The sequence below is a fragment of the Centruroides vittatus genome, unplaced genomic scaffold (genome assembly GCF_030686945.1).
Source record: "Centruroides vittatus isolate TY-2023 unplaced genomic scaffold, ASM3068694v2 scaffold_2802, whole genome shotgun sequence".
Lineage (NCBI taxonomy): Eukaryota > Metazoa > Arthropoda > Arachnida > Scorpiones > Buthidae > Centruroides > Centruroides vittatus.
The window spans coordinates 515138-528461 of NW_027122693.1; the positions used below are offsets into that span (position 1 = coordinate 515138).

Genomic DNA, 13324 nt, shown 5'->3' on the forward strand with positions numbered 1-13324 from the left:
ATTGAAATTCCCGTTACTTGGGAAGAAAGAAGTCTCAGACGTAGAAAACAAAGGTTTGTAGTATAGCTAAACAATACAGAAACCCGTAGTAGGTGAGCCTGATTAGTGTTAATCGATACTGTTTTATTTATTGCAGCTTAAATTTGTCAAAGGGCAATACGTGAAAAACGTACGATATTAATTGAGTTTTTTCCGACGGAAGGGGGAAAATAGCGCCAGTTAATGTAATAAATAAACGAAACAGTTTGGGAAAATGAAGCCAGAAGGATTTTTAAAAAAGAAAAGAAGACGACAGACATATAGACGCGCGCGCGAGTAACGATATTTATTTTGCAATTACGTCCTGAGAGTAAATGGATCGAATGCAGCACGCAGGAAGCGAGCCAAAGAAATTTGGAAAAATTAATAGAATCTTTTTGACTTGGCGCTAATGTACGTTAATATGCAAACGACGGTCAGGTTACCAGCGGGTTATACATTTTTTTTTCTGTGGTTCTGGCTTTCCGAGGCGGAAATTACGTCAATAAATCAGAAATGAATTTTCCTTCGCTTTAACGCTGCGCTATTTCGAAAAAAAAGAAACTTTCTGAGCTATTTTAAACATAAACTGTCGATTGCATTTACACTAATTTACGTGTAAATAACGTAGAATCGAGTAGGAACTTGAAGATGAGTTAATAACTCGATTGCCGTCCTATTATTATTATTAATTAGGCCCGTGTAATAAACCTTAAGCCAAAATGGAATTCTTGTCATGAGTTTAAATCTCTGGCGACGATGGCATCGCTTGGCCATGCACACTAATGCCATTATCATTCACTCGATTAGACTGTTATTGCTTTTTGCCGCCACCCATTTTCGTCGCAGCGAAAATTCCTCGTAAACGGGGACGACTCGCTAATTTTCGAAATGCATCGATGCGATGAAAAGCGGTAATAAATGCTCGTAAAACGAAGATTCCGAACGGTTGGATTATCGTTTTTCGGTTCCGCACCCGCGCGGTTGGTTGTTTAATAAAGAACACTACCGTTTTTTTTTTTCTCCTGTCCCCCTTTGCGTGGGCGTGTGACGCTTTTATTAACAATGAGTGGCTATTTATAAAGGTCGGGACGGGCGTCAAATTTTGAAATTAATTAGCAGCGCGTGTTATCCCGACCACCCCCTTTTTTATTGTTGTTTACCGCCGTTATAAGGCGTGCTTTTCCTCGCTCGGAAAATGGGGTGCGTCTTAACGCTGGCAAATATACAATAAAACCTGTTAAAACCGGAAAAAATATCCGGCTTTAACAGGTTTTTTTAACGCAGAAAATCGTTCCGTTGTGAAGAATTTTTCCCGTGTAGTTGGGCTTCCGTTTTGGACTGTGTATCATTTTTTTCCCCTCCGTCATAAAATGCCTTGGGATAATGGGGTGCGTCTTATACTCCGGCAAACGCCGTATACTGTGTGTCTGGACTATTAAAAATAAATACCCAGAAATTCGATTCATCAATGCGAAAAATCCGTTCGGATCTTTAATAAAAACCATCGATTCGTATTATTTTCCATAAATTTAACGATTAAAGCGTTGTTAGTCAGCTTGAAGTTACGTCTGTTATCAATTTTGAATACAGTTTACAGGAGTATCGGCCCCTGTGTGAAGCCACGTTTGAAGTACAGTACATCGAATATGTCGATGATGATTTAAATTTTTCGTTATATAAAAGATTCTTCTCCTGTTGTTAAAACAGCATCTGGCATTAATAGATGAGCATGAATAATGAATGATTAATAACTACATCTGTAAAAGCTACGCTAGAAATCGATATTTTGTTGAGGTAGGAAACAAATGACTCTTCTATGTTCTTAATAATTACTAAAGGAAAATTTTTATTGATATTCGTGACAGATTCGGTACGATAAAATAGAAGCGATGATTAAAAAAGTAAGCCTTTATGCGTGCAGTCAAACCTGTGAACAGCGGCCACTGACGTGAATACAAAAAGGTTCGGAAGGTTTCCGCTTTGAACGGGTTTTTTTAACACCGAAGAGCATGTTCCATTTTAGACAGGTTTTACTGTATACAACAGAATCTGCTCGTTGTAATTACATATAGTCAGTCGTTTAGTGTTATCAGTCAATAATAATAATTATTATAAACTTTAAATTACTTATTTGTTAACCGTTTCAAGTGTCTTTTTTTTTGATGCCACTCGAATCAATAAAATCAGAATTTCTGCCGATTTTGGTCACGTTTAATTACGCCATTTTATTTTATCATTCGTTTGTTATCAATACGGGCGGGGGGCCTGCAATAGATTACGATAAGCAGATTCTATTGTCTTTCTACATCATACACGGGATGTTTCAAAAACTTAACACTATGGAGAAATTACTGCGAACAACTATTATCGTGTTAAGTGTGTTATCGGTACTGCTTCTGTTAGAAACAAATATGTCTTGCCATTGTTCCAGTTTTTTGCAGCACACTGTGTGCTATATAATCCAAGTTGTGAAAGAAGTTGTATTAATTTAACGAGTAACTTGGTGTTGCTTTTACTTTCGCAGCTTGTTATGTCTATATAACACTGGAAAGTATTGGAATCGTGTCGAATTTGACCTTGACCTCCGAGTTTTTTGAAAATTCCGTGTTTTGAGACCACCTGAACCTAAAAAGGGGGGAAAAATTCCGCGTTTGTGTGCGTATTTCGTCTGACGTATCAGAAACGAAATTTGGCACGTTAGCATCGATGCCCCTCATATACAAGCTATTAAATTTTGGTGGTTAAAGGTCGAGGGGGTGGAGAGATAGGAAGTCGCGTGTCACATTTCGAGTGGGGTTGGACTTAACGACGAATTTACTGGTTGTTAGAATTTACAGCTTGTTATCAGACTCGTCACTACCCTCAAAATTAAGCTTTTCGCCATTTTATAATAAAATCTCGTAACAGATGGCGCCACACACGATTTAAAGTTCGTTTGCGGGGAAAGTTACGCAACTGATTGCTGGATTTTTCCTGAAATATTATCTTCTTGCTATTTTCTGCATTCTGTTAAAATAAATAACAGTTTAATAGCTACTAAAATTGAATTATTATAATCAGAGGTGCACTTTTTGCTCTTGTGGTGTCAGTAGTTAATAGTGGAAAAAGTTATATTATCTAAATTGTGTAAAAATCCAATAGAAAAATCACATTTTGGGAATTTTTTTGAAGATGTAATTTTATATTCTGGTTGGATAATCTTTTGTTTCCGTATATTTGTTACATCGTGCGTATAATTCTAACGGGTTCTATTGTTGTTTTTTTCCGACGTTAAGTGGAGCTAAGTAGAAAGAAGAGGCCACTTAAAGCTGCCATTCTTTCTCCTCTAAAAGCCACGCAGAACATAAAAACAAGCCAGTTTTGTTGTACAGACATTAAAGTATTAAAATCCCATTTATCTTATCCGAATTTTAACATGGAATATTTCATTTTCCGAGTGCAGAAGCTATTGATAAGTTCGTCAAACGTAACGTGTATGTGAATTGCCTTCTGTTTGTATTGATGTTAGAAACACATTTAACGCTAGCTTGCTCTTCTGTTTTATGTGTTTGTTTATATGTAAGCCGAGTATCTACAACCTGTTATGGATATTTGAGATTTCTAACTCAGCAATAAAATTTATAAATGACAGCTTGATACATTTGTATAAATTCGCCTAAAATGGGGGGGATAGTTAGTTTCCGACTGTTTTATACAACAGAGGTAAAGTATGGCAATCGGTCAAAAAATAACCTCCCAAATTTTACATTTTTTGGACTCAGGACACCTTGAAACGTCCAGAAATCCAAAAAATGTGGGGGGTTTTCCTGTATCTATAGATGTTTCTGTGGGGGTGGCACGATTTTGTTCACCCAGTAGCGCGTTTTACCCGCATGAGGCTCAGGCAAATTTGAATTAGAGGTTCCCATGTACAGCGTTGACTTCTGGCTTTTTTCTTCGGGGGAAATGTTTTCTTATAAAACATTGGTTTGTGGGCCCCAGGCAATTGCCGCCTTTGCTGGTAGGATAAATCGTCTCTGTGTTCACCCATTTCGAAGCTTATATAACTCCTTTGCCTTTTGCCGAAAATTTCTGAAATTTCGCAGGAAAGTTCGTGTATATTACGGCACTGATGCTGTTAAATTTTGGTGGTTAAAGGTCAAGGGGTAGCGAGATAGAGCGGTCGTGTGTAATATCTCGAGAGGGGCCAGACTTAATGGAGATTTTATTCCTTACTATTTTGTATAAAACTCGGATATATCCTCAAAATTAAGCTTTGATCCATTTTATAATAATTGATAATATGAAGAGTTTTTAATAAAATCTCGTAACAGATGGCGCCACACGCAATTTTAACCGTTTTGCCGGAAAAGTTACGCAACTCGTTGCTGTATATATATATATTTACGAAATTTATTCAAGGTGAAGTTCTAAAATAAGACATAATAATGAAGTTAATTTTGTACGAATTTTTACGCTATTTCTCCGGAATTAATTGCTTTTTTTTCTGTAATTACACGTCACAGCGCGTAATGACGGGTATGTAAGTAATTTTGAAAATCTAGATACACTTTTCTGGAATCGATAATGTTTATACATGATAATGACGATCTTTGATCTCCATTTTTAAACATAATGATATTTATCTCGCGTGCTTTATCGCCCGGAGGAAATTGAGTTTGTTCGAAACGAGTGACTTCAAACGTTACGAAAATTGCAAAATCTGTATAATAAAATCGGTAAATATTTAATATTTTGACAGTTATTAAGGATAACGATCTTTGCTTAACCCGGATGATTAATTTAAATCAATAAACGAGAGGAATTTGGCTGGTTAGAAGGCAAATAACGGGTCTAATTTATGCATTTACAAGTTAATTTTATTCAAACTGACTTATCGAGTTCGGTTATGTAAATGTTTGCCGTATTTCAGGTTTTTTTTATTGCATAATAAATTACTTGTGGATTACGAAAATTCCATTAATTTCGGCCGTATTTGTTAAAAATAAACCATTTCCTTTCCCCCCTCTCCGCTTTTACGAGTGTATAAATTTCCTGTTACGAGTGTAAGAAATGCTATATTTAAGTGTCCTAATTTATTTTTTCTTTTGTTGGTCGTTACTATGCGATATTATATAGTTGAAACTGTTCGTTTCCAAGAATGTAATCTCAAATTATGGCACTGGGCTTTGTGGGGAAGTAGGACACCAATTTAAAGCCCGGTTAGATGTGTTTATTCGGGTACAGCAATGTGGATGCATCCCGAGAGGACTCTTTATGCAGGAACTGGCCCCTATTTAGGTGCTACAAATGTGAAAAAAACCCGGTCTGTTGGCCAGGTGCAAATTCATTATCCAACCTACTCTGGTGGTATATCTGAACGGTATGGGTGACAGAACTGTCAGCTTTTTTTTTCTGTCCGTGTGTATGGATGTACCCATCGGTACATGTGTATCTAGCTTAATATTGTTTTCTCGAACCAGTTAGGTTGTAAAAGTGGGGACTGCTGTAAGTGATATAAATTAATACCATAGTGGTGACGTCATAACTTATTTTACAGCAGACAGTGTGTCAAGAGTTAATATCGTTACTTCGTTCCCTAAGGTCTTCTCGTTTTCTTGTTCACTGCAGAGGGACTTTACAATCGTACCATGTATTGTAATTCATAATTTCTCAACCGATAAAGAATACAAACATGATGAAAATATAACTTAAATGAAAATTAATAATAATTTTTAATTATTAAAACAATAATATTGAATTCATTACTGGGCTATAATTTGGCTAATTTAAACAAAAGTGTCATGCATTATTTGGTGTTATCATTTGATTATTATTGGGTTGTTCGGAAAGTTCGTAGCGATTTTTAAGAGAAATAAAAGAAATTGTTTTAATACTAAAAATATACTTTTATTCCACTATGTATGCGCCATTGTTTTTAATGACGTGTTGCCATCTATGGGGCAGCTTCATGATACCCTCTTCGTAGAACTTTCCAGTTTTTTCCGCGAAAAACTGATCCACGTGGTTTTTACAAGCTTCCAAACTATCAAAGTTTTTATCATGAAGGGAATTTTGTAGAGAACGGAACAAATGGTAGTCTGACGGGGCAAGGTCGGGTGAGTAAGGGGGGTGGGGTAAAACATCCCAGCCTAGTTCCAATAATTTTTGGCGTGTTCGTAAAGACGTGTGAGGTCTGGCATTATCTTGGTGAAACACAATGCCTTTTCTATTGGCCAGTTCCGGACGTTTTTCTTTAATTGCCATGTTCAGCTTATCCAATTGGGAACAATACTTATCAGAATCAATTGTTTGATTCTGTGGAAGCAGCTCATAGTACAGGATTCCTTTCCAATCCCACCAGACAGTGAGCATGACCTTCTTTGGATGAAGACCGGCCTTTAAAGTTTTTAATGGTGATTCATTTTTCTTACCCCACGATCGTTTTCGGCTGATGTTGTTATAAATGATCCACTTTTCATCACCTGTCACTAAACGCTTCAAAAAAGGGTCATTTTCATTTCGTTTTTCAAGAGAATCACAAATGGAGATGCGATCCGGTAAGTTTTTTTCCGTTAAGTCGTGAGGTATCCAAATGTCATAACGATTCACGTATCCGAGCTTCTTTAGATGTTGAAATACAGTACTGTTTGATGACTTCACTATGTCTGCAATCTCTCGAGTTGTGTAATGAGGGTTTTCATCCAATAATGCTTTGATTTGGTCCTCTTCAATAACAGGAGGTCTTCCTGAGCGAGGAGCATCTTCAAGGCTGAAATTACCCGTTTTAAATTTTGCAAACCACTTTCGAACAGTTGATTCTGATACAGCACTCTCACCATAAACATCACATATCTTTTTTGCTGTTTGTACAGCATTTTTGCGTTTACGAAAAAAGAAAAGAAACAAGTGTCGATAATGCACGTTGTTCGCATCCATTTTTGCAATGAGCCAAATTAAACGCTATTTGAATAATCTTAACGGTTTTTTTGTAACGGACGCGTCTCAAGGTCATTTATCGTAATATTCATTGGTTTGTACAATTCTAATCATTTTCGCGTCAATCGGTGTCTCAACTGTCGGCTATCAAAAATCGCTACGAACTTTCCGAACAACCCAATAATTAATAGATATTTGGGCTTTGTTTATTATATGAATTTTTCTTTATTTTGAAAAGGATAGTAACAATTGATTTAAGTTTTAAATACATACTGCAAGTGGTAAATGCAAATATTAATATAGAAGAATTAGCAACTTTGGTAGAAAGTTTGTGCGCACAAAGAGAGGAAACAAACGACAATGAACCAGAGAGTGTCGTAAAGGTAATGTTACCGTGCCATTAAATGATATTTTGTTAGTGCCAACTCATTAATCGGTTTGATGAAATTTGACAACACAATATGTAAGTGATCTGCTTCCTGGAATGGCTTTTTATGGGAAACTGGTCCTTATTTAGGTATTCGGCATGTGAAGAAAACCAAGAAACTCCCATGCAAACCCATGACCAACTATCACTGTTCAGTGATTTTATCCATTTAACTGTTGATGGGCAACTCATTGAAAAGTGTCATGAAATGACCCTGATCAGGAGCAAAATGACTTTGTAGAGGGTTTCAATGAAACTTTAGCACTTTTTTCCTTCTTGATGATGATAAAGGCATGGCAACTTTTAACAAATATCTTAAGAAGGTGCAGGATCCTCATCCTACCTGTCATCTTGGAATATAAGTCGATCCAGTGACAATGCTTTATGGGATCGACACATTGATGCAGTTTTTACACCATCATTGATTTCAGTTACAGTTTCTGTAGTATTATTTATTTATTTATTTGTATCTTTCATATTATTAGAAATTTTGGTACTAAACATGTTTTTATTGTGTGTCTGTGTGTGTATTAATTTGTTGATGTCTAGAATGATCCCTATTTATTCCATAATAAAACAGATTTATTTTGCATTGATTTTGTTTATGCTGCTTCCTCCAGGAACGTGTCACCGAAATAAAATGAGAATAGCCTGTATACCAAAAATAAGATTGTCCAACAACACCCAAATAATCATCAATATGGGTGTTGTTGGATAATTTTATCAATTTCCACATAAAGAAATTAGGGTTAATGTTACCTATGGTAGCGAACATGGCGGCTCGTCTCTGAAACAGTGGGGACGCACGTTCTAACCTAACCTATTCTAATAATTTGGTTGGCAATAATTATGGTAATTTATTAGAATAGGTTAGGTTAGGTTAGAACGTGCGTCCCCACTGTTTCAGAGACGAGCCGCCATGTTCGCTACCATAGGTAACATTAACCAAAATTAGAAATTATTTTAAGATCTTTATAATTTTTATAATTGTTAAATTAATGTATGTAATTTATTAAATGCAATAAATTAAACATAATTGTGAGATTTAATTAGATAAATTAACTCGACCCCCTTGGAAATTGCTAGGAACGGGAATGCCCGATCTGGAGTTATATGAGTAACAACACAAATGTGTTGAGAATATCACGTGGTGCCAACTCATTCAGTGAAACCATTTGCTGAAGAGTTTGTGTTAAGTGATCCTTCCAACACATTCATGTTGCCTATGCACATAACTGGAGATCCTGGTTAGGAATTTCTGATCTATAATATAAAAAAAAAAAACATTTCTGCTACATCTAATAAAGTAAACAATAATATATAAATTACATTTTTCTAAAATTATATTTGTGTAATATTTTTATCAATCTATGAAAATATCCTGGATTTCTAAATAATTAATTATCAGTTTAAAAAGTAACCTAATTATTAATCATTAATCACTTATTTAAAAAAATGCCAATTTATAAAAGTTTGAAGTTGCGGTTATTTATTAGAAAATTATAAATTGTTTCTTAAAACAACCTGTAATTTGTAGATTGTTTCTCGTATTCTTCGGACAATTTTTAATCTTTTATAAGATAAAAGTAAGAGAATAATCAAATATTAAACCCGTAAAATAATAATGACATCGCTTTACTTGAATAATTAATTGGTTTTTCTAGATAAGATTATGAAATTTTTATTCGGCAAAACTTAAACACGATCATTTGATATAATTAAGTATTAATAGAACATTTCGAGTGTAAACAATTATTTTAATTTTCGGGACACGTTGTTTTAAAATATTCTTGTAATTAACGCTTTAAATTATTTATAATTTGGAAACATTTTGTTTAAAATGATAATTTAAATTGGACTAATTTTAATGTATTTTTAATGGGCAATTTAATGAAAAAGCACTAAAATTTATGTTGGTGTAAGATTGTGTCAGTGTCAGTTTATATAAAGCTTGTCGTATTGCACGGCCTAAAGAAACTTTAGAGTGAATAAGTTAGTCTAAAATATAATAATTGATTATAATGAAAATAAAATAAAATACGCGTTGGCAGAGGGGGCAAATGAGACGCTTACCTCTGTGACCGAGCAAAATGATTCTACAAATTATAATCAAAAAAGTGCTCGAGATATGTAGCCTCGTGCCCTTGACCGCAAGACACTTTAATGTAATACTGTATTCTATATTTAACTTCTTCATAAGCAGATTACATCAATAAATTTTTATCTAATTAAATAGTTGTCTCCAAGCTTTGCTCCCTGGATGTCCGTGAAAACGATGTTTATACACAACTGTCACAAAATGCGAATGAATGGAGTACAAGTTATGTCTGGACAATTATGATTACAATGGAGTCCTGTACAACGTGAGGATACATTCTAGATTATAGGAAATCACATTATTGAGATGTGTATTATCAGATGATTTTATGCAAGTTTAAACCTAGGCCTAGAAGTTGAGGAAGAAAACATATACCTCTGGATGACAAAATTAGAATTTTGTACGAGTACTAGTTTGTTTTTTGTCACATTATACAGGAGTTCGCTGTATAAACAGAATTTGTAGTAAAAGTTAAGGATGACCATGTCTAGATATTAATTGAAGGATCTTAATATTTGTGTTTAATATTTAATCAAAAATACAAATAATAAATTTATCACTTAAAAACCATGTTTGTAACTGAATTGTTACTGTAATGTAATGGTGTGTACTTTATTGTTTAAATACATAAAAAACTTTTCGTCCTCAGACTGCTTGATAACAAATTGACATCCAAAAATTAATGGTGGATATCAGCTTAAAGTAAAAAAAAAAAGAGAGAGAGAAATTGCAGAGGTATTCTTTATTATGAGTTCTAATCAATGTAATTATCACAGCCAACATATACTGTTCGGTTTGGCACTTAAAAGTCATTGAAAAAATGTCTATGCCTTTGTTTTTCGTCAAGATAATGCATGCCTATACGTAATATATAAATTTTTAAAGAAATTAAATGGTTGCAAACAGAAAGTCGTCTTCTGCCATATTCTATATATTGTGATCTTTCTCCAATTATATTCAGTTTTTCATTTTATGATTGGAAGAAGTCTTAAAATTATGATTAAGGTCTTCAAGACTTATCCAACCCCTCTAATTTTATTACAAGAGCATTTTCCAATTAACTGATCGACGACTCAAGTTCTAAAAGAACGAGAACAATAGTACAGTATGCTTGTTTTAATTTGATTTAGTAAGTTCAAAAACTTGGCACATACTTTCCAGACAATTCAATATTAATCTGCAAACAAAAATATTCAGTTTAGTAAGGATAAGAATAAATATGTAACATTATTATTATGAAAAAATATTAATGAAAAATATCTGTAAATTCTGTTAAAGTACTCAATCATCTGGTATATGAATCAGAAGAGCATGTAAAGCATTTGTTATCAGTCACTTGTAAGTTGTTGACTGGGTTAATTTGACTCAATTCTTTTTGATTTACCACATACTTTTAAAAGATAGTAATGCTAAAATTTAAAATTTCAATCATTATATGAATGATTTATAAATGAAGTCGATGATCAAACATTTGATCTTAATTTAGTTTGATTTAGTTACTAAATTTTTGGCTGGTTTCCTAACAGTCAGTAATTTTAATTCATTATCTGATGGTTTCTATTTATACCCTTTATGCAATATAAATAAACTGAAAGTCTCTTCTTTTTTATAAGAAAAAAACACTTTAAAAGTATAAATTGTATAGGGTAGATGTACCAGTTTTGGCCGGTGTACCAGTTCTGGCCAGAAAACAAATTTAACTTAAAAATATAATCACCACATATTCAAATCTGTCCAATGGAACAAACTTTTATTGTTAACTGTTCACACAGTTAACAATAAAAGTTTGTTTCATTTGTGATTATATTTTTAAGTTAAATTTGTTTTCTGGCCAGAACTGGTACTACACTGGCCAAAACTGGTATATCTACCCTAATATTTGTTGTTTGAAGGCAGTTTTAGTTAAACTGATTGTTTAAAGTTACTGAAATTGTGAATGTATTATGACTAGTATGTATACATCATTAGCTAATTGTTATGTTAATTAAAGCAACAGCCATGATAAAGTTCAAGAATGCAAGAGAATAAAGTGACCAGATCTTGAAATGTAAAAAGTGGAATATTAGGCTGGCACTTTGACACGATGGATTGTTACCTATCGTTGATTTTCTAGCTCTTTGACATCATAATGGATGACAGACTTACGAACAACCAGTGAATGTTTTACTTACTTCGTAAACAAGAGTATACAGACGACGACCTACAGCAATAGCGACAATTAACAGTTAATTATGGCTCCAAGCCTATCTTTGTTTGCTTTACCTGCCATTTTTTAACTCTGATAATTAGCAAAAACCGTCATCTCTCTTTTATAGTTGATCTGCCCACGGTATTCATTCGTTGCTTTCGGATAGACGAGGTTGTGCCAGACTGGGTAATAAATCTCCAGTTGGGCTACTGTTTCTATAAATTGGGTTTTAAAGTTTTTGCACTAACTTGTATGCAATATTTGATTTACAGTTTATGCAATGAATATTAGCAGTTTTTGAATATAATTACAAAACAGTCCAAAAGTGGGACAGTTTTAAAATCAGGACAGTATATTAAGTGGGACTGTCCCACCTAATTTGAGAATCTGGTCACTTTACAAGAGTGAAAATATTTTGCTTCATCTTGCATTCCTGTAATTACTAATGTATGAAAAGTTTAATTCATTTATATTGACATTGCTATTGTCTTTTGTTTAGGTATAAATGATGATTGTGTATACTTGTGTATATAGCAAATATTTATGTATATTTTTAAATACTAAATAGAGTATTTTTTCTTTTTTTCTAGATTAATTTGCGTTTAATACTTGTTAGTGGTAAAACAAAGGAATTCCTCTTTAGTCCGAGCGATGCTGCTGCTGAGATAGCCCAATATGTTTTTGACAATTGGCCTCCAGGTAAAATTATTTTGTTGATAGTTGTAGAAGGAAATATTAAAGATCGAATTTCTTTCAAAGCATAAAAAATACTTTTGTTTTTGTAAAATTAAGTTGTTAAAAATTGTCGCCAGCAAAGAAGCACAAAAATTTACTTCGAACGTTTTAATCTTGAAATAATGTTGAATTGCCATTTAAGTAAATTGGAAATCTGTTAAAAATATTTCCTAGTTTCACCAATAATGTATAATTTTTCTAAATTTAAATTAAAATTTTGGCCAAATTACATTCCAAACCCGAGAGAAATTAACATTATAGCGCCAGAGTTTTGTAATCTTATTAATACATATTTCAAAAACAACTTGTCGGATGAAAATTAATCATTCAGAAAGTAAAATAATACAAGAATTCAGAACTGTTTTTCCAGGTAGCCAAAATTTTTATTATAAGAAAGATTTTGAACTAAAAATTTTGGCTACTTGAAAAGCAGTTTCTATTTCTTACAATATGATGTATTTAATATAAAGAACAAAATAAACTACTACTATTTTATAATGTTAAAATCAAAAGTTTTAAAGTTACTCTCGTGAAATGAAAATATTCTGATTTTTCTGAAACTTCCTAAAAATAAAAACATTCACACTTCAATTGAAAGCTTTTGCTTTACTGGAACTTCATAAATAAAACAAAATTTTTTCAATGCTAGGTCATTTTAAAAAATAGAATCAAAATAATAGTACCGTAGAGCATCAATTATCCAAACACCGATGAACAGAAACATTGGTTAACCGAAAGCGTTCCAGTCGGACTGTGTCGGGACACGTGTCGTGCCGAATCGAATGTGTTTGATACTGGATTAACTTCTAAAGTATAAATTTTTTTGTTTTTATATTTTTCAATACATTTATTTTGTTTGTACAAAATAAAGAAATAATTTTTAACGATACACTATCCACGATTATTATTATACAACCTTTTGTTGGGCTTAACGTCG

The 13324-nt window shown here is 33.3% G+C and overlaps 2 protein-coding genes across 2 annotated transcripts in view; one reads left to right on the forward strand and one right to left on the reverse strand.

Moving 5' to 3' along the window:
• The window catches only part of LOC136987877 (Krueppel-like factor 8), a 178546-nt gene that overhangs the window by 63028 nt on the left and 102194 nt on the right, over nucleotides 1–13324 (reverse strand). The window lies entirely within an intron of this gene.
• Nucleotides 1–13324, forward strand: part of LOC136987882 (ubiquitin-like protein 3) — a 55879-nt gene that overhangs the window by 25075 nt on the left and 17480 nt on the right. The window contains exon 2 of the mRNA XM_067285646.1: nucleotides 12243–12351. Within this exon, the coding sequence (XP_067141747.1) occupies nucleotides 12243–12351 (109 nt within the window). The remainder of the gene's footprint in view (nucleotides 1–12242; nucleotides 12352–13324) is intronic.